The sequence below is a fragment of the Acomys minous genome (genome assembly GCF_964271855.1).
Source record: "Acomys minous genome assembly, chromosome: 8".
Lineage (NCBI taxonomy): Eukaryota > Metazoa > Chordata > Mammalia > Rodentia > Muridae > Acomys > Acomys minous.
Window position 1 is genome coordinate 116,540,834 of NC_140489.1, and position 24,773 is coordinate 116,565,606.

At 40.6% G+C, this 24,773-nt stretch overlaps 1 protein-coding gene across 2 annotated transcripts in view; it reads right to left on the minus strand.

Moving 5' to 3' along the window:
* THADA (THADA armadillo repeat containing) overlaps positions 1-24,773 on the minus strand; it is a 293,429-nt gene that overhangs the window by 254,135 nt on the left and 14,521 nt on the right. For both annotated transcript variants that reach the window (XM_084791400.1, XM_084791399.1), the window contains 13 exons: positions 23,903-23,997; positions 22,634-22,854; positions 19,166-19,857; positions 17,374-17,525; positions 16,467-16,622; positions 15,714-15,836; positions 13,880-14,003; positions 12,910-13,064; positions 9,646-9,850; positions 6,409-6,544; positions 5,995-6,131; positions 3,161-3,319; positions 619-776 (listed from right to left, as the gene is read on the minus strand). In XM_084791400.1, the coding sequence (XP_084647526.1) occupies positions 619-776; positions 3,161-3,319; positions 5,995-6,131; positions 6,409-6,544; positions 9,646-9,850; positions 12,910-13,064; positions 13,880-14,003; positions 15,714-15,836; positions 16,467-16,622; positions 17,374-17,525; positions 19,166-19,857; positions 22,634-22,854; positions 23,903-23,997 (2,513 nt within the window). The remainder of the gene's footprint in view (positions 1-618; positions 777-3,160; positions 3,320-5,994; positions 6,132-6,408; positions 6,545-9,645; positions 9,851-12,909; positions 13,065-13,879; positions 14,004-15,713; positions 15,837-16,466; positions 16,623-17,373; positions 17,526-19,165; positions 19,858-22,633; positions 22,855-23,902; positions 23,998-24,773) is intronic.

Consider the following 24,773-nt stretch of genomic DNA (forward strand, 5'->3'; position numbering starts at 1 on the left):
AAAATGAAAGTGCATGCTATATATGTTTGCAGGGAAACTGTGGGAAATGGATTTGTTGAAACCATATGGAAAGGAAGAAGGAATCAATTAAAAACAGAAATCTAATAAATCTAAAATATTTCCAAATGAAATGCTTGTGGTAAGCTAATTTCTTGTAAACACTGTACTCGATCCCTTGAACAGTCCCAGATGCTGAGCTAACTTTGTGGTCTTAAATGGAAGTCAGCCAAAAACACTAAAGTGAGTACAACTTTATTATTGAAGTAGTGGGAAACGAGAGTCATGATCAACCAATGTTACTTTTTATTCCTTTGAAATTTTTAAGAGACTTGTGGAGTCTTACTAAACAGACAATTTCAGCTAAAGTTCAAGTTTATGTATGTTAAAGGAGAAATAAAAATTTAAATAATAATAATTATTAATATAAAATATTTCTTAAAATGCCATATTTTAAAAATATACAATAAGGTCTACAATCCTAAAAATCTCCATGAACCTTTTTAGGTTTGGCATTCGTAAAATATTTAAGGTTCAAACCTTTTCTTAAAAGCTGGTCTACACATAACAGTTTATGCCTTGGCCAAAAATGACACCTGGAGGAATAACCATGTCCCTTACCTGCTGCACTGTTAATAACCCATTTGAAGATTCTGGCACAGGCCGCAGAGGGAGAAGCTGGCAGAGCGAGCCAAGAAGTAAAGCAACTTCTTTCATACTCCTCCAGCAGCACACCAGGACCATCTGAGCTGTTACATCACATGTTTTTCCTTCTTTACCTTAAGGAACAAAACAAAAACTATTGCACATCCCAGGCTTCTCAGAACACGCTTAGTCATAATTTCCTCAAGAATAATCTGTTTGAACAAACAAATCTGTCATATGTACTGTTTATTCAGAGGAAACAAACAAAACACACTAACATTTGAAGAACACACAGTATGAGGAGGAAGCATGTTAATTTTTTAAAATCTGTTATTTTCAAAAAGATTAAAGCAAAACACAATACTGCCTCAAAACTTATGACTGCTATTTGAATACTGATGAAACAAACTTTCCACCTCTCTGTCACCCATAAAGTATTACATGGTTGACTATAAAAAAAAAAAAAAAGAAAGAAAAGTACTTCTGGTTTACTTTGGTGAGGATGGTTATTTCGTCAGTTAAGGAATGGATAAACCTTTTGTCATTATCTTGGCTTTGCACTTTTATCCACAGGGTCTCCTTTTGCAGCTCAGGATGCCTCAGACTCAAAACCTTCCTCACCTAGCCTCCTGGGTGCCAGGATTTGAGCATGGGCCTCCATGTTTGCCTAAGACAGAACTTTTTTTTTCTTTTTTTGAAGATTTCGTTTTTATTAATTTATTCATTTTGTGTGTACGTGCATAAGCCACATATAGGAGAGTGCCCGTGGCAACCAAAAGACATGAGATTTCCTAGAGCTGGAGTTACAGGCCATTGTGAGTCACTTGGCATGGGTGCTGGGATTTGAACCCAGGTCCTCTGGAATAGCAAGTGCTCGTAACCACTCAGCTACTTCTCCAGTTCCTAAGACAAAACTTTTAATCAATTGATCTTGCTTGTTTCCTTTCCTTCTTCTTTTTTTTTTTTTAATGCACATGGTGCTTTGCTTGCTTATATATCTGTGCACATGTGTGCCTTGTGCTCACAGAGGCCAAAGGCAGGCAGTGGATCCCCTGGCACTAGAGTTAGAGACAGCTGTAAACTAGGATGAGGGTGCTAGGACCGAACCCAGACCCTTCAAAAGGACAGCCAGTGCTCTTAACTGATGAGCTATCTCTTCAGCCCCAAGACAGAATCTTTAAAATTGGTATAAAATACCAATTATCTTCCCAAATATATTTAAATCACATGGCAAATAAGCTAAATGCACGCCTATTTATTCTCTTATTCTAGTTTAGGTGGCATATAAAAAGTCCTATTAAAGTAAAAAAGGAAGTTAACAAAACAATCTATTCTGTCTCACCTGCTTTTGTCAGAAAAGCTTACGAAGCTAAAGAATAGAGTACGTACACATAAATACACAGCATGGGTAGAGCTGGAAAGGAAACAGACTATGACTTGACTTTCTTTTAAACTTATATTTCACTGTCAGGGTGAAAACATTTTTTGTTATTTTAAAACTACAACTGCAAAGAGAATTTTCATAAGACAATAGCCCCACCTAGGGGAGAGCATGACCACAGGGTACATCACTAAGAAATCACTGCTTGTGCTAACTTTTTTCAGTAACAATCGATAATGTAGTCACACAGACTGGAATTCTGGAAGCTTGGTATAACAAAGTCGCACATATTCTGCTCGGTAATAATCCTTTAAACTGATGCTGACTTCAAGAACTCCCACAGTAGACCCCAGCAAAGGACGCAGCAGGGAGGCGATGCTGCCCACATCCATCGCTACCCTCATGTGCGCTTGCTCTTTCACCAGCTGGGCTGTTAAAGGGTTTTATGATCAAAAGCTTTGTTACAGCATCATCTAGGCTGAATCAGGCATTCCATTTTCTGGTAAAGGTCTATAAAGGTATTCCAAAACCCAAATTTAAAAAAAAAGCTGTTTTCCAGACATGTTCTGCAAATCTGCACACTCCTATATTATGCAAAGCGCACTGTGTGGCTGGAAAGGTGGCTCAGCAGTTAAGAGTGTGTATGCTCCTACAGTTCCCGAGCCAAGCTCCGGCACCCACATCAGGCTACTCACAATGCCTCTAACTTCAGCTCCAGGAGGATCTGACACCTCTGGCATCCACAGACATCTACACTTAGGTGTGTGCATGCACACACATGTGCACACATACACATACAAACACTCATACATTATTTAGAATAAAACAAATTTTTAAAAAAGAAAGTCTGGCTGGGCAATGGTGGAACATGCCTTTAATCTCAGCACTTGGAAGGCAAAGGCAGGCAGATCTCTAAGTTCGAGACCAGCCTGGTCTACAAATTGAGTCTAGAGAAACCCCGCCTTGAAAAAAATAATAATAAAGAAAGAAAAGAAAGTCTGTACAGTAGTACAGGCTCATTTGTACATTAGCCTAGCATACCTTACAAGGCTGAATTCCAGCCCCAGCAACACACACACACACACACACACACACACACACACACATTAATTATAATATCAGTTTCATATTTCTCACCGTTGATTTCTGCAGAACTATCAATATTTGAGACACTGGTACTCAAGTCCTTCAAATCAAAGCTGTCACTTTCTTTCAGTATTTTGGCTTGGTTGAAGTAATCGTTAGTATCCCGTGGCTGTATCTCATTGAGGATGCCTTGCAAGCGGCTTGCTGACTCTGAAGAAAGGATAAATGTGCATGAATGCCCAGTTCCATGTCATGTGCAGATTTTCTCAGTCTAACTCAAAGTTGCCATGATTTTCCACAGTGACAGTCAGCTGTATTCACATTACACAATGGGAAAGTTACTTATACAGGGTCTTCATATTAGTGTTTCCTCTAGATATAGCAGTTTAGGCTGAAGAGTAGAAAACAGTCAAACATCCGCGGCTGCCCTCAGCCTCTCCTTAGCTAACTGTATCTAGACTCTTAGATACTGTGCTCAGCCATGTGCAAGAAGTACAGCCGAGTCTGTTTCCCTAGCCTACAGTGCATGCTATCCGTACTGAAAGATAAAACTGTGTTGTAACAGTATCTTTAAAAAAAATCAACACAACACAAGCTTTTGTTACATAGACATATAAAGAGTCCATATTTGGTTTAGAAAAGCAAAAGACACAGCCTTCTCAGCATGATGAATAGCGAAGTGTCTCTTTTTACTTGCCAGGCACTCACTGGAAAACAAGCTACAGGAAGGCAAACCTTGTTCACTGAGCCACGAGTGCCTAAAACAAAACTGACGTAATACAGAAGTTCAGGAGATCAGGCTGAACAAATGGGATGATGGGTGGGCAGCAAGTCACCCAAGCTCTAGTTTCTAGAAAGTACCAACAGGTACTAATCACATGGGGTGAACAAAATCTAGGAGGGGCACAGTGGCATATATCCATCAGGCATTGTGGGAAATCCATAGCTCAAACTATCTTCGTGGGCATTTAACCAACACCTTATGCTTGTTTGCTGCTTCCTTGAAATTTTGTCAAAAAAGGAAATTTTAACAATCAGGAAAAAAAAATAACAGCACTCCCCGCCCTCCTCCCCCAAAAGGCCATGAAAAGCGTACACAGAGGGGGGAAAGGAAGGAGGATGGGGATGGGGATGGGCAAGGGGGGAGGGAGTGGGAGGGAGTGGGAGGGAGGGGGAGGGAGGGGGAGGGAGGGGGAGGGAGGGGGAGGGAGGGGGAGGGAGGGGGAGGGAGGGGGCGAAGGAGGAGGGGATAGAACAAAATTTTAAGAATCCTATCCATCTATCTATGGCTCTCAAGGTAGACCTTTCTCACGAAGATTCAAAATATATGGCCTATAAAACAGGGAAGTGGCAGGAAATAAATAAAAAGATCAAGGATAAAGGAAAAGGCAGAGTACAGAAAAGGTCTGTGGCTAAAGACAGTATCTGAGACCAGCTTTTTAAATTTTTAAATCTTTTTTTATTTTTTCCATTGTTTGCATGTGATGTATTTTGATCATATTCTTTCTCCTCTCTCAAATCTGCTGAGATCTTCCCCATCTACCCTTAAATAACAACAAAACCTCTTCTGTACACTCTACAAATTCTGTCTACATCAGGGAACTGAAACACTCAAAATCTACCAGTACTTGCCTGAGCCAACTACCAGCAAGAAGCCTTTATGTTCCTTGTCCCTTTGTACTAAGTAAAAAAAACTAAAGTATCAAAATCCTGTACTTAGGTTAACATGAGCCAAAATAATTAACTCTGTCCTAGTATCACGAATCAGCACTGATTGTCATCACAAGGCAGGAAAACAGACACCACTTCTTGAAGGACAGCACTATGAGACAGGCGGGACAGCAAGCAGATGCCAAGCCACTACAGCAGAGGGCGCTAAAGCATCAAAGTGGAACAGAAAAAAGGCTAATGACTATGTGCCATTCAAATATAAAGTATATAGTTAGTGAAAAGCAAGTCCAACTTTATCAGAAGGGATGCAGAGAAATCCATATGGAAAGAACTAGAATAATCTAAGAAAGCCAAAAATTACCTGTAAAGAGTGAGAAGATGCAAAGAGAAAGGAAAAAGATTTTTAACAAAGTTATTAAAATAATCCTGAAAGAAAATAGAAATGCATTGGGAATGAGAGAGGAGACTACCAAACAGTCTAAAGCCCAGAGCTGCATGGAGATCCGTGGTAGGGTCATATGCAAAGAGGCAGAGATAGGAGGGAAAAAGCAGATCAAAGTTTCTCAGTACAGTTGTGCATAGCTATTTCCTTCCATTTCTTCCCATCAACTGGGTCTTTGTCCATTTCACATTCCCAGCAAGCTGTCTTCTCTGGCCACCCCATTAGCAGCCTACCTACATACTCTGAGAAACAGTGCTATAAAACTCAACTTATCCTATTTATCACCTGGTTCTCGGGAGCTCATTTTATATAAACATGTTTGTAACAGTTTTTTGTCCTTTTTTTAATCCAATAGATGATGGTTATACAAAATAAGTATATCAATGTATATAATTTTAGAGCATACTTTGACCATATTTACCTTACATTACCCTCTCTTACCCTCCTCACTCCTACAATCCTCTTTGTTCGAACTAGTCCCTATCCACTTCATGTCTCCCTCTCTCTTTCTGTGAATGGTAATTCAATGGCTCACACTGTTTGCTTATAAGAAGATGGATGAGTTTGTTTACAGGAACAAAGGCACCTTACTGCTGACTGCACCACTGCGTAAACTGTCTCTCCTGCTTGGGGCTATTCTTAAATAGTTACAAATTTACTAAAAAATTAGAAATAGCATGAAAAGTATTTTTCCTTGAATTTAGCTTTTATATCTCTCCAAATAGGACGGAGATAAACGGAGACAGAAGCACACCGGCCCTCGTCTGCTGACCTGAGTCAGTGTCCATCGGGATGAGGCCTTCAGGGGAGGAGCTCTGGATGACAGGAGACACCACCGCAGACAGCCTGTAGGATAGCAGCAGAAGCTTCCCCAGCACTGGTCTCCACTCGCTCACCAACTGCAGGCAGCTGCAGCAGACACAATACAGACAGTAATCTAAATGCAAAAACTCATTTGAAGAAGGAAACTAACCACAAAAGAGATGAAAGAATTTATGGCTTAAACTGTGTGATATATATATAATATTAAGGACTTCAAACATGTATATATGGGTAGATAATTAAATCTAATTTTCAATTCTTTTTAAGGAAATGTAATATTCCTTTCCCAAAACACACTCCAGTAAGAAAGTACAGGTCAAACAGAAATGCACTTCTAAAACAAGATCTCGCTGGACATCCTTACTTTAGAGGCAACCTCTGAAAAGCTCTTGTTATACAGTGGACTCTCCCATACATGGGAAATGAAGACGCAGCCTGAAGCAGAGAGTTCTCAGCCTGAGATATTTCATCCTCAAGGTTTTCCATCAAGCATTTAATAACTAGAAAAAGCAAAGAGAAAACTGAAATAGCCTCAGTTATAAAACACACTTCCAGTTAATTTATAAATTATTATTTATATTTTATATATTATATAATTTATATATTATATAAATTTATATATTATAAATATATAAAAAAAATAGCAGAGCCAGCTCAACTCCAAGTTATACTAGAGGTTTTGCATACATATGTAAACATGTACACACATGTGTGGATATGCACCGGTGAAAGTTAGAGGTCAGTACTGGCCATCTTCTCCAGTCACTCCCACCTTATTTTCTGAAGGCAAGATCTTTCACTGAGCCTAGGGTCCACTGACTCAGTGAGGCTGGCTGGCTGGCTGGCTGGCTGGCTAACTTGGAGAAGCACCCTATCTCTGGCTCCCCAGGCTGGAATGACAGATGCACATTACCACACCTGGCTTTTTACATAGATGTTGACGATCCCAACTCAGATCCTCAAGTGCGCACAGCAAGCACTCAATCAAAAGAGTTATTTCCCCCAGCCCCTATAGCGAAGGTTCTGAATCAAAGATGTTTCAGGGGCATCAAAGCCTGTTACCAAGTTCTAGCTAAGGCACTGTTAAAGAGTGGGATACATTCACTTAGTTGCTGGGATTCAGGACATGCACACTGAACCAATCCTTCTAGATACCCTCTAGCTGGGTGTCACAATCCAAGGCCACACAGCATGGACTAATGGGGGAAAAAATTATGTTTAGTAACAGTATAATCAAGATACAATTCAGACACCATGCAATTCATATGTGTACCAGCTGGGCCAGAAAGATGGCTCAGTGGGTAAAGGAACTGTCAATCAAGCCTGATGACCTGAGTTAGATTCCTAGATCCAGGGTGGTAGAAAAGAACTGGCTCCTGAAGTTGTCCTCTGACAGCCACACTGCTGCACAAACACAAACACAATAAACGCATATAAATGCAGTAACACCTAGAATGCACAAGTCATCAGATATCTGTAAACATAAATATTATTCTAGAATATTTTCACTGCCACTGTTGTAGTATTTTCACACACAAAACCCTAAAACAAAAGAACTTTACTCAGCAGTCACTCCTCTCATGGTAGCTCTACCATTGCTCTGCCCTAGGTAACCAGTGACTTACTTTGTCCCTATAGATTCGCCTAATCTATAGCCAGGTGTGGTAATATGTACCTGTAATCCTACAACTTTGGGAAGCTGAGGTGGGGAGATCAGGACTTCAGGATCAGCCTGGCTATGTAGCAAACTGGAAGTCGGCCAGCCTGGGTTATATGAGATCCTATCTCAAAAAACAAACAAACAAAAAAACAAACAACAAAAAAAAAACAACCAACGACAACAAAAGATTTGCCTATTCTAAAAGGATTATAAATAGAATGAAGTATAACATGACTAGCTCTAATCACTTGTCATAATGTTTCAAAGTTCATCAAAGCTATATCAATACTTTATCCTTTCATATGGCTAAATAAACAGTTCACTGTACAGGCATAACACACTTCACTTATCCACTCAGCAGCTGATGCGCACATAGCTTAGTTCCACTTTTAGACCAGTATGAATAACACTGCTGCAAACACAAAACTGCTGTACAGTTTTTGCCTGGACGTATGCTTTTATTTTTCTGGGTACTTGCAGGCTGAATGCATGTGTGCACACCCTCAATCCTAGCAGTACACATTGTGTTTTCTCCACAACCTCATTAGCATGTACAATTTGGGGTTTTCTGACTCTACTTGGAATAGTCTTCCCTCTCTGATTTTGCCCTGCATTTCCCTACAGGCTGACAGTACTGAGTGTTACCTCCTACACTTGCTATTCACCTACCCAGCATGCACAGAATCCTGGTCTCAATCCCTGCTACTGCCCCGCATAAGTCAGGGAATGCTGGCTCCTGTCAGTAACCCCATCACCCAGGAGGTGAAGCTGGGATGAGCAAAAACTCAAGATCATCCCTGGTACACAGCAAGCCTCAGGCCAGCCTAGGTTACATGGGATCTTACTCAAAAAAGGAGGAGCAGGCAGTGAGGAGCTGGAGGAGTTGGCTTGTTACACAAGCATGACGATCTCGGTTTGAATCACCAGCACTGACACAGGCATTTGGTGTGGTAGCACACATCTCTAACTGTAGTGGTGGGGCCGGAAGCAGAAACAGGCAGATCATGGAGGGTCCCTGGCTAGCCAGTCCAGCACAAACGGCAAGCTCCAGGTTCAATGAAGAGACTGTCTACAAAATTAAGGTGGAGGGCTGCTGTCCAACCATATGGACCTGAGTTCAAATCCTAGAGCTGGGTATGGTCAGGTAGGCCACACCTCTAGCACTGTGGCAGATGGACAGGAGGATCTCTGCAGCTGACTGGCCACTAGTACAGCTCCAGGTTCAGTGAGAGAGCTTGCTTCAGGGGAAGAAAACAGCGTGGTAGGACAGGACACTAAATCTTCCGTGTTATATGCACCATATACATGCACTCACATACACAATCTTTTAAAAGTTTTCATGTTTTTAAAAATAATTTAAAATAATAAGGTGGAGAAGTGACTGAGGAAAATATCCCAACATCAAAGTAACCCTGCACTGTACAGACACAATGAGGATGATCTGTCTGTGGTCACAGAAAAATTACCATAGGAAAAGGTGCACTCTGAGTAGAGAAAGAAAGAAATCGCTCTTCTTAAAGTGTGCCTTATTAATTAATGCACACCTGTGCATCTATTTATGTGTCTACACGTGTGTACTCTCTTGCACTTATGTATCTACTTATTTAGTATAAGTCTCTTTAATCCCAGCATTCAGGGTGCACAAGCAGGTATATCTCCGAGTTTGGGGACAGCCTGAACTACAGAGCTAGTTTCAGGACAGCAAGAGCTATTCAGAGAAACCCTGTCTGTAAAATAAATAAATGTCAAAAATAAAGAAGAAAGAGGTGTTAAAGATGAGTAAACTTAATTTACATAAATGGTACACATGTTCTCTTATGTGCTGGCAAACTCTTAAAATACAAACAAGTGAATATTAAGCCAATGGGTACTCTAGCCAAACAGAAAATAAAATGTAGGGTTTGGTAAGTTACAGCAAAAGGAAGCTTGCTCGATACAAACCCACTAACGTGTTCCTTTCCACCACGGCAGACTTCTCTCCAGCTCCAGGTGTGAATGGCTGTGCTAAGGCAGACAGAGAGGCTGGCAGAGCATCCTGCCATATCAGCAAGTTCAGCAGGTAAGAGGCTGTCACACAGTCGTAAGGTTTAGTGCTGGTGCTGAGCTCCAATGTTGCCTGGAACAGGCCTTGCAGCTTCTCAGAGCCCTGCAGCAGAGCACAGTTGCAGTGAGCACAGCAGAAAGCAGCTTGAAGGACCAGTGTATTTAAACCCCCTGCCCACCATCTTGCTGAGACTCCTATGAGCACTAACAGCATGAACTGCTTTGCTAAATGACCACAGGCTGCTCTTGTCATAGCCTTTGGTGATGATCACTAATCACTTCAGAGATGAAGACCTTGAATATAATTTGCATTGGAAACACAACCATTCTCTGTGAATGTTGCTGTGCCTCCAAGCCTAACTACCTGCACTGTGCCCACCCAGGGCAGACTTCAGCTAGCTCTGTTTCTCTCGTCTATGTCTTATGTAAGCACCACATTCTTGCCCTTCCTTTCCCTTTCTCCCTTCCCATAGAACTGGCTGTTTAAATGACAGAGCCATAAAAAGGTTCCTCATGGTAAAACTCCATTCATGAGTAGAGAACAAAGGACTAGACAGACCTCAGAAACTGAGCATCCAGACTCCTAACCCTGTGTGTCAGGTAAGTCTCTCCTCATGTGCTAAAGAGCACAGAACAAGGGAAAGTTCACAGTAACAGCTAGGAAAGGACACTGGCTTGGCAACAGGAGACATGGATCCCAGTCTCAATCCCGCAGCTGACGGGTCACATGCGCACCACTCTAGACTTCAGTGCTCAGTTGCTCAATAATATTAGGACTCCTTTCCGTAACTATCTAATAGGAGGGTCTAGAGACTCGTTTTTGGATCTGACTATTAGTACACTGACATTTAATGATGTCTAACAGTTTCAAAATAGTAGATAGTAAATGTACTGATTTGAATATGTTTGTTTCTATACAAAATCTTTTCTACTTGACATTAGCATAAACCTTAAACTACACTACCTATAAATCAGTAAGAAACAAAATAAGCAGCCTTATTCTACTTAGCCTTTTATTCAACTTAGATCAAGATATTAATACAAGGGACCAGGACCCTAGAGATGACTCAGTGCCTAACAACTTGAGTGAGATCACTGGAACCAACTTCTGAAAGTTGTCCTCTGACCTACACACAGACACATATACACACACACACACAGTGGCACATATGCAGAAATAAATGGAAATGTAATTCAAAAACAAAATATTGATGCACTATAAAGGCATATGATCAGCAGCTCCACAGAAAGATGAGAAGTAAACCAGATGAATAGTAAGGACATACGTCAAACATTTGTTATACATAGGTATCAGAGCAGTTACGCTAGTGTTCAAGAAATACTTTAATGTTAACGTAAACTGTTCAAAAAAAGTAGATACTAGACAGGATATAGGATAGAGGACTTTGGAAATGCATAACCAATATTTTCAAATAGTTTTTAAGTAAAATGTGATCAAATCTTTTAATGTTTTATAATTTATAAATTAATTATACTCTATTAATTAATTTATTTATTTGGGAGTAAGGAGCTAAAAGGGGCTTGCTCACACTATGGTACTCACACGGCAGTCAGGGACAACTAAAAGAACTGTTTCTCTCCCTCTACCATGTAGTGCTCAGAACAAACCCTAGGTGTCAAAGCTTGGTCACAAGCACCTTCACCTACTAAGCCATCTTGCCTGCCCTATTTTAAAATCTTAAATGTTTATGTCAATAACCACTACACTAATATGCAGTAAGACCAGATACTATAACCAAAATCCTAACTTAAACCACATAAGGCAAAATTTTCTTAAATTCCACAGTATCTCTCAGCAAGCACATGCTTATGAATTAAAGAGGCAGAGGTCCTTTCAGATCCCTTCAGAGATTCTGTAAGTACCAGACTTTTCTATAATTTCCCTTCTCACTCCAGATCTCTCAAAAATTATTTGAAAGGAATAAGGCATAGCTAATCTATATGATAAAAGGCTGCAAGTGATGAACAGAAAAGGAGATTGTGCTGATAGAAGAAAAAAATCTATTTTTCAATTCTACAGGGCACAAGAATTTAGCAGTGAGCACCAAAGACCCTGCTGCTCACTAAGGGATCCCAGAAGACTACAAATACAGGTAGATTCTGGGCAGCAACTCCTACCCTGGACCACATCATAACAGTGACACCCTGAGACCCTGCAATGCCATACCAAAGACACAGAAGCAAAAACACAGTGCTGTCTAGTATGGCACTGCTCCTCTGAATCCTACCTCTATCAGATGATATCAGGCTGTATGTCACATACTTAACTAGACATAACAGCTGCAGCCCCCACAGGCCCCTTGGGCTCTGGAGATTGCTAATGGCAGGCTGTGACAAAGCTCTATGTCCACTATGTTCCTGGTGGCCCCACATCCTGGGGATCGCCAGCAGACCTACTTTACACTGTGCCTTTACTCCCAACCCCACTTTTGTGGTCCAGTAGAGGGCTGGGGCTGAGTACCTCAGCAGAGAACTGCTGCTGACCTCAAATATCTTGAGGTTTCAGTCTCAGTTTAGCCTCTGCTTTTTGAAAGACCAGAAACACATTCTCTACCTCATTTACACTCAGCTTCTCGGCCTACTAACCAGGAAGAGTATCTTTAAAACCTCAAAACTGCTATAAGTGATATGTTTTGGGCAAATATCACAAGCCCAAGGAAACTATGGAAACCATGTAACTAAAGTCAACCAATTAGCTTGTAAGCAGCAAAACCTACTGCCTCCTACACCTCCATCTCCATCAAAGCAACCTTAAAAAGTATAGCTCAATGATGTGGATTTTTCCCATTTCCCATCCTTCTAAGACCAGACACAGATGGTAACTGAAAAAAATTCTCACAAGATCTAAGGAGGCAAAGAGCTGGGACAATTCTGACTACTTTACATAAGCTAAAGTAAAAGTTCTCGAGGCTGGAGAGATGGCTCAGAGGTTAAGAGCACTGTCCGCTCTTCCAGAGGTCCTGAGTTCAATTCCCAACAACCACACAGTGGCTCACAACCATTTATAATGAGATCTGGTGCCCCCTTGTGACGGACAGTCACACATGCAGGCAGAACACTGTATACATAATAAATAAATCTTAAAACCAAAATAAAACAGTTCTGTGCTCATACACAATTACATAGGGGAAATCCACATACCTGGAGCTGTGCAGCTGTCACTGACGACAACTTCATCAGAAGATCAAATGCTAAGGTTTTCACTTCTTCAAAAGTACTAGTAAAGCATTCCAAAAGTATTTGGAAACGGCCACCATCAATATCATGACTCAGCTGATATACTGTTTGGATGCTGCCTTAAATTTTTAAATAAATGAAATTATTTTAAAATGAATTTCAAAAAATCAACTGGTCAAAAGTATCAGGTCAAATATTTATATAAGATCAGTACAAGAATTCACACTTCCTGCTTCACCCACAGTAGGATTTTGCTTCCTACTTTATACAGCACACACTAGGCACAACAGCACAAAACTGCATCTCTTCAAATGGCAAAGTACTACAGCTTAACAAATATGAAATAGACATTTTTAAAAACTTTTCAAAAGGTATGAAAGATCTATTACTTTTTAAATAAAAATAAACAAATAAATTTAGGAACACATCATTTAAAACAATCTTCCAGGGACTAGAAAGGTGCTTCAGTAGTTAAAAAGCAGTTGCTGCTCTTGTAGAAGACCCAGGTTTGGCTCCCAGCACCCATTGGTAGCTCACAGTTATCTGTAACTACAGTCTCAGGGAATCCAATGCTATCTTCTGGCCTTGGTGGGCACCAGGAACACAGAAGAAACATATATGCAGGTGAGCATTCATGTACATAAATAAAAATAAATCTTTAAAAAACAGAAACAAAAAAAACCTTACTGACCCAAGATCCAAAGTCTTAGTGTAAGCTGGCACATGTTGACGAGCAAGACATGTCCTATGATCTTTTTATTTTGACTCATCCCAAATTCCTGGGATAAATTCCGCACGGTCATAGTGTACATTTTTTAAGAGTTATTTTTATTTTATGCATGAGTGTTTTGCCTACATATATGTACATGTACCACATATGCTCCTAGCAATATGCTAGCAAAGTGTACGTTTCCCAGACATTGCTGTAGCTTACCTTCTGAGGCAGGAAACACTTCAGCTACTGATCCTAAAATGGTTAAAGCTGAAAACCTAGTTGAGTAGGAAGATCCAGGAAACAATGCTTCAAAAAGAATGTTGGAAACAGATGACATGAAATTCTAAAATGAAGAACAAATTACAGTTAAGTATAATTAGGTTAGCCGGCAGTTGGTGAGGGGGGACTCTTCTGCTGCATCTACCTCAGGGTGAAAGCTCTGTTGACACTGTCCTAGCTGTTTGATGGTCAGCTTGACACCTGCTAGAGTTTGGATAGTTTATCCCCTAAAGACACATCTGTTTCAAGTGTGATCCCCACTGAGAAGGTAGGAAAGTGAGGGGCCTTTAAGAGGCAAGGCCTAGTGCAAGGTAATTAGTCTAGGGGACTTAACTCCCAGAAACTGACTAGTTCTGTCAGGGGTGAATCAGGATCCTTTTAAACTATTAGTTTCCATGGGCCCGGTGTTACGCTACAGGTTTATTTTCTCAGCTTGCTCTCTTGCCTTCACACCTAAGCACATGCTCCTTCCACACTGTGGCCATCACTCCGCTACCTCATGACGACGTGGGAAGGAAATCCTCAACTCTGTTGTCTGGTCTTCAGCCACTAACATTCTTCTTTACAATCTCGATCCTTTCCAAAGTACCTTCCCCCCCTCAGGTACTTGATAGAGCAACACAAAAGGAACACTACTCAGGGAACAAACCACATCATGATATTAATAAACCTGTCTTCACAGACTCAACGCGATAAACAGACACGGTCTGCTCAGGCCCTGTCTGTGCCAGGGCATTATGAATCCTGACTTCTCTAGACAGAAGCCATCAGAGGGATGCAGCATTCCAAAGTTTTAGAGTAAACAAAGATATAGCCAACAGAGAGACTAAATTGACTATGACACAATTTACACAAAGATCTAACTATTCTATTGTTTCCCCGCCCCTGGGACTCATCCTCTGCCATTCTTCTTATACAAATGCTCTCTTAGAAAAGCTTAAAGCCATCAGGTAAGGTTTACAAAGGGTTTTCTCACTTAATCCTCAAAACCAAGTTGTTGTGGGTTTCGTTTGCTTTGGTGATTTTGGTTTGTCTGTATGTTTGGCTGATTGTTTTTTGAGACAGATCTCACTATGTAGCCTTGCTGACCCACAAATCATGAGGTCAGGAAGATGGGTCAGTCAGTGCAGTACTTGTTATATCTGAGTTGGATCCTTAACACCCAAAGCCCAGGGTTGCAATGTACAGCTGTAATCAGTCCTAGACTGCAGCGATGAGAGGACGCTTAGGCTTGCTGCCAACCAGGCTAGCTCAATCAACAAGCTCCAGTGTCAGTGAGAAATCTGTCCCAAGAATAAGGTAGCGAGTAACCAGGGAAGATACCTCCTATCAACCTCCACCTCCACATGCATGCATACATTCATGACCATGTAACACATACTCACTCTCTGTGTCTCTGTGTGTGTCTCTCTCTGTCACACACACAACTGAAAGTTGTCAATCTGACTCACAGCCATAGCACAGTCTTCTGCCATGTGAAGAGGTAGTGTTTAGAGGTAGCAACTACCCCAAATGTCAGATAATAAACTGCCGCAACAAGAGGTAAGCTACTGAGGTGAGCCAGTTATGTCACTGTCCTCAAGTACTGCCCTGGTTCTAGAACTCAGGCTAACTCCAGGGAAGTACCCAGGCCCAGAAGAAATATAGAACACCAGCTTGATGAGGAAAAAGCACAAAGCCACAATTCACCCAAAGATTTGTTTGCTGCCCTCTAGTGCTAACTCACAAATGTTGTGTGGTTTCTGAGGCCCTGGGTGCCTGGCACATTGCCTACCTTATACTGCTGTAAAGAAACAGAAGGCTGCTCTCTGCTGGACCCATTCTCTGAGTCAGCTGTGGGTTTCCTTTGCTCCCATTTATAAAGTACCTGAGAACTTTCTTGTATCCTACAAAACAACTTTTAAGGAGAAAAGGACATTTTTTAGGAAGAAACATGTGAACCACACAGTAAACTAAAATGCCTCTCTACAGGGACAATTTAAGGTGAAGAGAGTTCCTGGGTTTTCAAATCTTGAAACCCGTACTTTCTTTTTTATATAAAATTAACATTTTATAGTTTTACCAAAAACAATGTATTACGATAAGCAGAATCAAACCAATTCTCCCATTTCCTTTAAACTGGTGTGAACCTGAGAGAGATACACTAATCTCTATGCTGTAGTAATTCTTTACCACAGATGTGCTACAGATTCAAGACAAGCTACTCATGAGACGATCACTTCATGGGGTGCTTAAAAATGCAAATGCTCCCCACCCCATCACCAATGCTTTCTTCAAACCACCTACACTCTTAAGAACCCCAATGCTCAACTTTTTTTCTTTAAAAAAAAAAGAGTCTGGGCTGGTGGGATAGCTCAGCGAGGCGGGGTGCCTGCCACCAACTGAATGACCTACGTCCGCTGCTGGGATCCACATGGTGAGCAACACCACAACCATTCTACTTTCTCCCCAAATCTGGAACCTTCTAAAAAAGCAATTTCTAGCAATTACAACTTTCCCACTCTGATGGGCAGATGCAAAGCTCTACCTTTTTAAGGAGTGAACAGATCTGTTGCCGCACCCCTGGAGACTGGCTGTTGAGATTGTACGTGATAAAGAACTGAACCCACTGCATCTCTTCCGCAGAGACCATTTCTGTGCTCCGATTACTTTCACAAAGCAAGCCTAGTGTATCTATCCGCACCTAAAATACATCAAAAATACAATGTAAATTTTCCTATGAAATAAGCAAGACCTAAAATACTTCAAATGTGTGATATTTGTGTAAGCTACCAAAAGAATAAGTAAATTTCACATTGCCCACATATATACCTCAGAAAGATTTATTAACATAAAACACCTTGTAGTTACTTCCTATGAAACTGTTTCATTACATGTATAACTGAGGCTTATACAAGCTCACAAGCAAAGCCTTCCTCAGGCAGCACTCAGCTCTATCCTTCCTCGCCTTCTTAGTGCTACCTGACTTGAGGCCTCCATCACTCACTTTCCGCTACACTGGCCACTCTCCGGCCTTCTCTCTGCTCCTACTCCAGAACTTCATCTCTGACTCCACTGACAACCAATGAACAAACCCATTCAATCGGTAACTGGGAACCAATGACGTCATCAGTCTTAGCCCTAGAGCTTTTGACTCTGTGTGCTGTTCCATCACTATTTCCTAACCAACCACCACCTACTCCAACCAGGCTCTTCTAGGCCTCCCAGATAAAGCCCCTCCTACGGCATACTGGCATCTGGGTTGTCGCACAGACTTGCAGCTTCTTTGTGAAAGGTGTCTGTGCTCCCCAACCAGAACAAGTACAAGGATGACACTTTCTACTATCTTCTTAATGGACTCCCAAGCATAGTGCTAGGTCCAACTTGGGCCTCCAGCTGGACTACTAAAGGAGTGAGATTATCAGGGACTACGTATGCTATAGACGTGTCCTTACTTGGCAGTGCTGATGAACTAAGCCTTGCTTTACTCGTGCATTGCACACAAGGTTCTCCCAGGCGTGAGTTGCAGACTGAAGGTGCCCATGAGCTCTAGCTGTTCGCAGACATGCCATCAAAGCTCCCAGAGCGCCTCTGCGATTACAAGACCCTAGGAGGAGAAAAGACCACTCTTGTCCTGAAAGCACAGTGACAAAGGCCACCCCTGTGCTACACCATGACTATGACATGCCATCTTTTAAGTCCCAATTAACATTAAATTTTAAACTAATCCAACATGAATTAAAGTGCTTACTCTAGAATAAAAATAACTGAAAATAATTGGTCATGCTAATAATTTCAAATAAGTATAATTATCTAATTAACTTAAAGAAATTATAACTTATTCCTTAAAACATTTACTTTTGGCCTTGACACTTAGAAGGGAAAAAAAATCAAGTAAAGAAAGTTACAAACAATTACACAAGAATAGTAGAAACACTATAGTAGTTAAAAGACTATTATTTCCTTGAAAATAAGCACTGAACCTCAAAATATATTTTTGAGCTGTTCTCATTTTTAAGAACAAAAAAGTGGACCACAAAGGCTTGCTGATTTCAGTAGAGCATCAGGCATTAACAGAGACTCAGGAAATTGTAGCTCACAGGACACCTTATACAAGATAGCACGAGCTAACATCAGGTCAGGACAGGTTCATAAAGCCAAAGCCTCAGATGTTCTCTCAAAACAGCAAAAACAACTATTAAGATTATTAAATAACAGATTGTTTTATGTACAGAAGTCAAAATTTCCTCCCAGAAGCAAATTAGTTCAAAAAGTTTCTTAAATTGTATATAAGGATATATATTTTTTCTTAATCAAGTAGAATAATGTTAAAATTTCCATGTTCAGGGTTATCATTCTGCATTAATTTTTAACCTATCTGTTTCTTTAGAGAGTTTCATGCAGCCGTGGCCAGCCTGGAAGTCATTACGCATCCAAAGCTGACCTTGAGCTGGAAGCAGTTCTCTTGCCTCTGTCTCCCAAGTGCTGGAATCAGAGACACATACCATCACATACAGCTACACATTAATTATAAACTACGATCCCTTTAGCACTCCTGAGTTCAGGTAGGATATTTCCCTCAATTCTAATGACTACACAGTTCTTTTTTTTAAGTTGTGCCTCCAACCCCCCCTCCCCCAGCCAAAAAACCTCACCTGCTTTTTATTAAGCCTTCCTAAAGCATTTTTAATTACTATGTCAATCCTCCGGATAAGAAAATTATATAAAATACACACACCATTAACCTAGTTTGAAAACAAAATAATAAATCAGAACCTTGTAACTAGGATCTGAAGCAGATGGCTCTGGAGTTTAGAGCATTGGCTACTCTTCCAGAGGAGCCAGGTTCAATTCCCAACATCTATATGGCAGCTTACAACTGTCCAGAATTCCAGCTCAAGGATTCCAACTCCTGCTCTGACCTCCAAAGGCACTCATGTGTTGTACATATAGATGCACAAGCAAGCCACTCATACACATTAAAAGTCCATCTTTTTTTAAAAAAACAAAACAAAATCTTGCAACTGTAATCACTCTGTGGCTTGGTAAAAGTACTTCAGCCAAAAATTCCACTCCGCTACGGAAGATAACATCTGTTTCAGTCTGAAGTGGTTGTCACTAATCGCCTTCTTTACCACTTACCGGAGAGAAAGGAGAGATACTTTAACTAGAAGATGATGAATATCTGACCAAGAACCTACATTTAAATATCCTTAATAGGAATTAATGAAACACAGAATTTCTCACCAGTTTCAGTATCAATGGATGCCTGAAGAATCTTCACCATGTACTGCAGGCTCTCAGGGCTGTAATTCAGTAACCTTGGCAAGTAATAATCGATCACATAACACTTCTGATCCAGGTTTCCTCCGCACAGTATAGAAAGAAGAGGAGAAACCCAAGTCTCGTGCCATTCGCCCACCCAGGTGTTGGTAACAGCTTGGGACTTCAATTGGCTCTTATGATTTTTAAACATGGTTTCCAAGAGGTCACTTGCATATGGTACCAATGATTGGTCTCCCATCACTTCTAGGATTTGAGATGGAATAGTTTTATCTATTGCCAAAACATGTTCAATTCCAATACTCTCAACCAAACAGCCAAGGCATGCGTACTTCCCTTTAATATGCCATTCCAACCGCAGAAGACTCTTAGTTAGTTCCAGAAAGAAGGGGTCAGTGACAAAATCTGCCCCTTCCATAGTGAGCCGGTGCATTTGCAGAAGGTTCCTGAATATGATTTTGGTTTGGTGTCTCAGAGCATCCAATGGATGTTCCCAGTGTGTATAGACATATTCCAAAAGTCTCCTAGCTATGCTTGAATCCCCGTTCAGATGATTCCTTAGGCTTGGGGAACCTGATTCAAGGATTTGTACAGCCGAATTGGACCAAGAAGTCAAGGTTCTTGACAGAAACATTTCTAGTGTTGACTCCTTAATCCTGGAGAAAAATAAACCATGACCTATATTAGTATAAACTGCCTAGTAAAAGAAATTGGATAGGCATCACAACTTTAAATACAAAGAATGAATAAAAAAAAATCAATTAAGGCCAGGTGGCGGTGGCGCATGCCTTTAATCCCAGCACTTGGGAGGCAGAGGCAGGCGGATTGCTCTGAGTTCGAGGCCAGCCTGGTCTACAAAGCGAATCCAGGACAGTCAAGGCTACACAAAGAGACTCTGCCTCGAAAAACAAATCAAAACAAAAAAATCAATTACATTTATAACAACAACAACAAAATTAAAAATAAGGCCAAACTGAAAGTCTAATTTTCACATGAATCTTTTTACTTTATTAAAAATTTTTCGGGAGGCAGAGGTAGGCGGATCGCTGTGAGTTCGAGGCCAGCCTGGTCTACAAAGTGAGTCCAGGATGGCCAAGGCTACACAGAGAGACCCTGTCTCGAAAAACCGAAAAAAAAATTTTTTTAAAAATCAACACAAGGAAACCTTTAGGAATAAATGAAATATTCGCTATCTTCACTGTGATGATGATTTCATGGGTATTTTAAAGTGTGTGTGTGTGTGTGTGTGTGTAAGAGACAGACAGAGACAGAGAGAGGGACATGGGGGGGGTGCAGGGTGTGTGTGAGATGCACTCAAGATGTATGCATAGAGGCCAAAAGACATCAGGTGTCTTCTTCCATAGCTCTCTATCTTACTTCCTTGAGATAGCATCTCTTACTGAACTACAAGCTGGCTACTTTAGCTGAGATGGCTGGCCAGCTGGCTCCTAGGATTCATTTGTCTCCACTTACCAATGCTGAGGTTACAGGCACATGTACCATGTGAGATTTGAACTCGGGTCCACATGCTTGCACAGCTCGTGCTCTAACTCACTGAGCTATCTCCCCGGCCTCTCACAGAGATTTTCAAATAGCCTGAGAGCCCAGCTGGGAAAGGCTGGGGAATCATGTTTTGGTCCTGGGGTTAGGATGATGAAAATATTGAGACAAGGTCTACCTAGGTACCTAGGCCACGCCCGCACTCACCTCCCTGCTCTGCTTCCCAAGACCACCATCCAGAAAGATGGAAGTGATGGCTGTGTAATTCCATGAACATACTAAAAGAAAATGAATCTGTGCACTTCATGTTCATAAATTTCTGGTGCATGAATTTTATCTCCAATGTGTAAAAATTATTTTAGAGCTTTTTGTTTATTTTAATAGTAATGCTTATTGCTATAATCATGATCTGACTTTTAAAAACTTATTAAATTCATTTATTTGTTTGTTTGTTTAGTGTCTGTGTGTGCACAGGAGCCAAGGTCAGAGGACAACCTGCAGGTGTCAGTTCTCTCCTCTACCATGTAGGTTCAATGAATGAGACTCAGATCATCAGACCTGGTGGCACGCACGTTTAACAGGCAGCGCCTATTTGACGTGTTTAAGTGCTTGATCATTTCATCCATAACAGGCGACCACCAAAGGAACTGAGCTCTGGGAAGGCCTTACCACAGCACGCTCCTCAGTGAACACGTACTGTCCAAACTTCATGTTACTCCGCCAACAATTAACCTTTTTATACTATGTATGTGTAGAGCACATTGGATTAAGTAGAAGTCATGAACCTCATGAATCCTAATACACTATACATATACATACAGGCATTTTTGTAAGATTTTCTGTTATTTGGTTTGTATAGTTCGAGAAACTGAAAGTAGGGTATGTTTTACCATCCCTAAACCTGAATTTTTAAGTTTCTTGTTTTGTTTGTTTTTGTTGTTAATGGTCGCAGGGGTGGAGATGTAAGTCAGTAGTTAGGAGCACATCCTGTTCTTTCAGAGGTCAAAAGTTCAGTTCCCAACAGCCATGTCAGGCAGGTCACAACCACCTGTAACTCGAGTACCAAGGGATCCCCTGCCCTCTTCTGGCCTCATGGCACTTCATACATATACAAATACCTACCATACATCTGCACATAATTAGATAGAAAAAATTTAATGCTAGCAAGTTACCAAGAAGAGACTCGATACTCTAAGAGCATATATAGGGGGAGGAGGTCCCCCTCAATCACAGACATAGGGGAAGGGAGAAGGGGGGAAGTGGGAGGGAGGGAGGAATAGGAGGAAACAAGGGAAGGGCTAACAATCGAGATGTAATATGAATAAATTAATTTTTAAAAAAAGAGGCTATCAACTTGAGAGTGGGGAGCATGGGAGGAGGGGGTTGGGAAGAGTAACTGGGAGAGGCTGATGGGAGAAAATGGAGAGAAGATGTATTTTGATTGAAAACATTTTTTAAAATAAGAAAGGTGTGTTTTATCGAGCATTTCCTATGGATTTTCTGATTGTTAAAAAAAAGACATAAAAAATTAAATCGATTCATAGAGCCTACTTCCCATAAATAAATAAATAAATAAATAAATAAATAAATTTAATGCTAGCTTAAGTTGGTAAGATCAGGCGTTCAAAACCAGCCTTGATCATAAAGTACAAGGTAACATGAGACTGACTGAAAACAAACCAAACAAAAGAGCTAACATATATCTGAAAGCTAGCAATATTCATTACATGTTAACCTGCACCAACGATTTCTATAACTGTCATTTTCATTATCCTGTCTTTTCTCTCTTGTGCCTATTTTATTCTCACATATCAATTTTAATTTAGGATTCATCCTAATCACATTTAACTGAATTAATTTTGTTGGCTCAGATATATCCTTCAAATGTCTTATAAGCAAAACAAAACATGAGATAAAAAAAACAAAACTCACTGTGAACTCAAGGTAAACAAAACACGCACAGTATCCAAGAGCAAAGCCTCCCCACTTGGGCCCATGCTCCCATCCTGCCAGTCCAGCATAGCAAGTGTTCCCTGACACAGGAATAAGAGGGCAGCCACTGGCACAGTAGCACAGCAAAGGCTCCTGCAGCTGCTCATGAACCACTCAGGGATGGTGGTACAGTCAACCGACTGGAGAAGCAAGCTGCTGATCTGGAAAACAAACAAGGTAATAATATATAAATATCTCAAGTACAAACCTACAAATCTGTCTTCTGAAATATTCTAAGAAAACTAATGATGAAACAGCCACAAACATTAAAACAACTACACTAACTTTAAAAGTGAAAACACTTAAATCTAAGCACACTAATCTTTTGGCTGATAAGAAAGTACTGGTAAAACCTAAAGGCTATTATCTGCAGGAGGACAAGAGGATGCTTTTAGAGGAGTTCTAAAAAATCCAATTCTATACAAGGATAATTATTTTGCATGGTCTCAGAATACACACATGTTTAATATAAGGCTGGGGTTAAAAGACAAAGTGAGTTTCTAGACAATGTGTTGGGAGGAGAGGAGAAGCCAGCAGCCAATACAAAGACTATGGTCTACATTACCAAATTACACTTTCCTTAGAGACTAAATTCACTAAAAATTGACCCTGACATGCCTCTTATATTACAAAGTATATGAGTAAGTATATTTCAAAGTTTACTCTTAATAATAAGACTATCAGAAAAGTATTACTGTGTGTTTAAAAATTAGTCCCTACATAGTTTTAATGTTATAAATATCTCTTACCATACTGACACACAAAACCGAAAAACAGCCCTAGACACAATTAAGAGAGTGGTCAACAAAGTGTGGATAGCAAGATTTACAGGTCAATGCTTCCGGGCCCTTACTTCATTTGCTATTTAGAATTATCATTAAAGAAAAAAGAGCTATTGGGAAAATCCCAACCTTGGCAAATGAACTCTTTAAAATTTAGTTAATATGGTTGAAAATTTGAAAGTCCAGTGAAATGGCTTAGTTGCTACAGACATGTCAAGTCTAACAACCTAAGTTTCATCCCCACGACCCAAATGGTAGGAGAGAAACAACTACCACAAGTTGCCCACTGACCCCAGTGACGCGTGTGTGTCCGTACACACCCCACAAATAACTGTAAAGTAATAAAAAATGAAATGCTGCAATTTAAAAAAAATGATTTTCATCTAATTCTCAGTAAAGGAAAGTTCTAAAAAGAAGACACACTCACCAATTCAGGAAGCTTTTCAGATGGTTGGAACATGGTCTTAGTGAAAAGAACAACAGCTAATCCAGATGTGCTCTGAATAGTCTGCAGAAGGTCCTCTGTTGGGGGTGGGGCAGACATCATGTATTAAAGGACGGCAAGTCTGGTGCAGTGGAAACAGCAAGTGCTTTGGGAAAAACAGTCTTCAGTAGTTCCAGCCTGACCATTTCCCCAGGTGACTAGACCCCAGACAGGTTACTTAACCTCATAGGAACTTTGCTTTTTTTCAAAATTTTTTAAAAATTACAAAATAAATACATGAGAAAAACTAACTCACACAGGACAAGTTATCATCAAGTTTAAAAGAAAGTTAAGAGAAAGGCTAAGCCCATTACATACTCAGTAAATGAGATTCCCTGTCTCACCCAACATCTTACTCTCATCCTCCTTAGTGACAACTCTGACGTACCTAGCAACACCATCACCTGGCCCTCCCCACCACTGATGCCTCTAACTCAAAATCACAGACAACTTTGAGAGCTTTGAAGGTCTGTGTGAAAAAATCTATAGCAATGTTAATTAGAAACCTTGCTGGAACAGCACTAAAAATGACCAGGCAAGCTGGGCGTGGTGGCGCACGCCTTTAATTCCAGCACTCAGGAGGCAGAGGCAGGTGGACTGCTGTGAGTTCAAGGCCAGCCTGGTCTACAAAGCGAGTCGAGGCCAGCCAAGGCTACATAGAGAAACCCTGTCTTGAAAAACCAAAAAAAAAAAAAAAAAAAAAAATGACCAGGCAATTTTAGTTGCTATCTTCTTTTTGTTTACATACCTAATAGCCTCCAATAATGTCAATTACTTACCTCAGACTGAGAAGTATGGCAATTACCTTACGCTA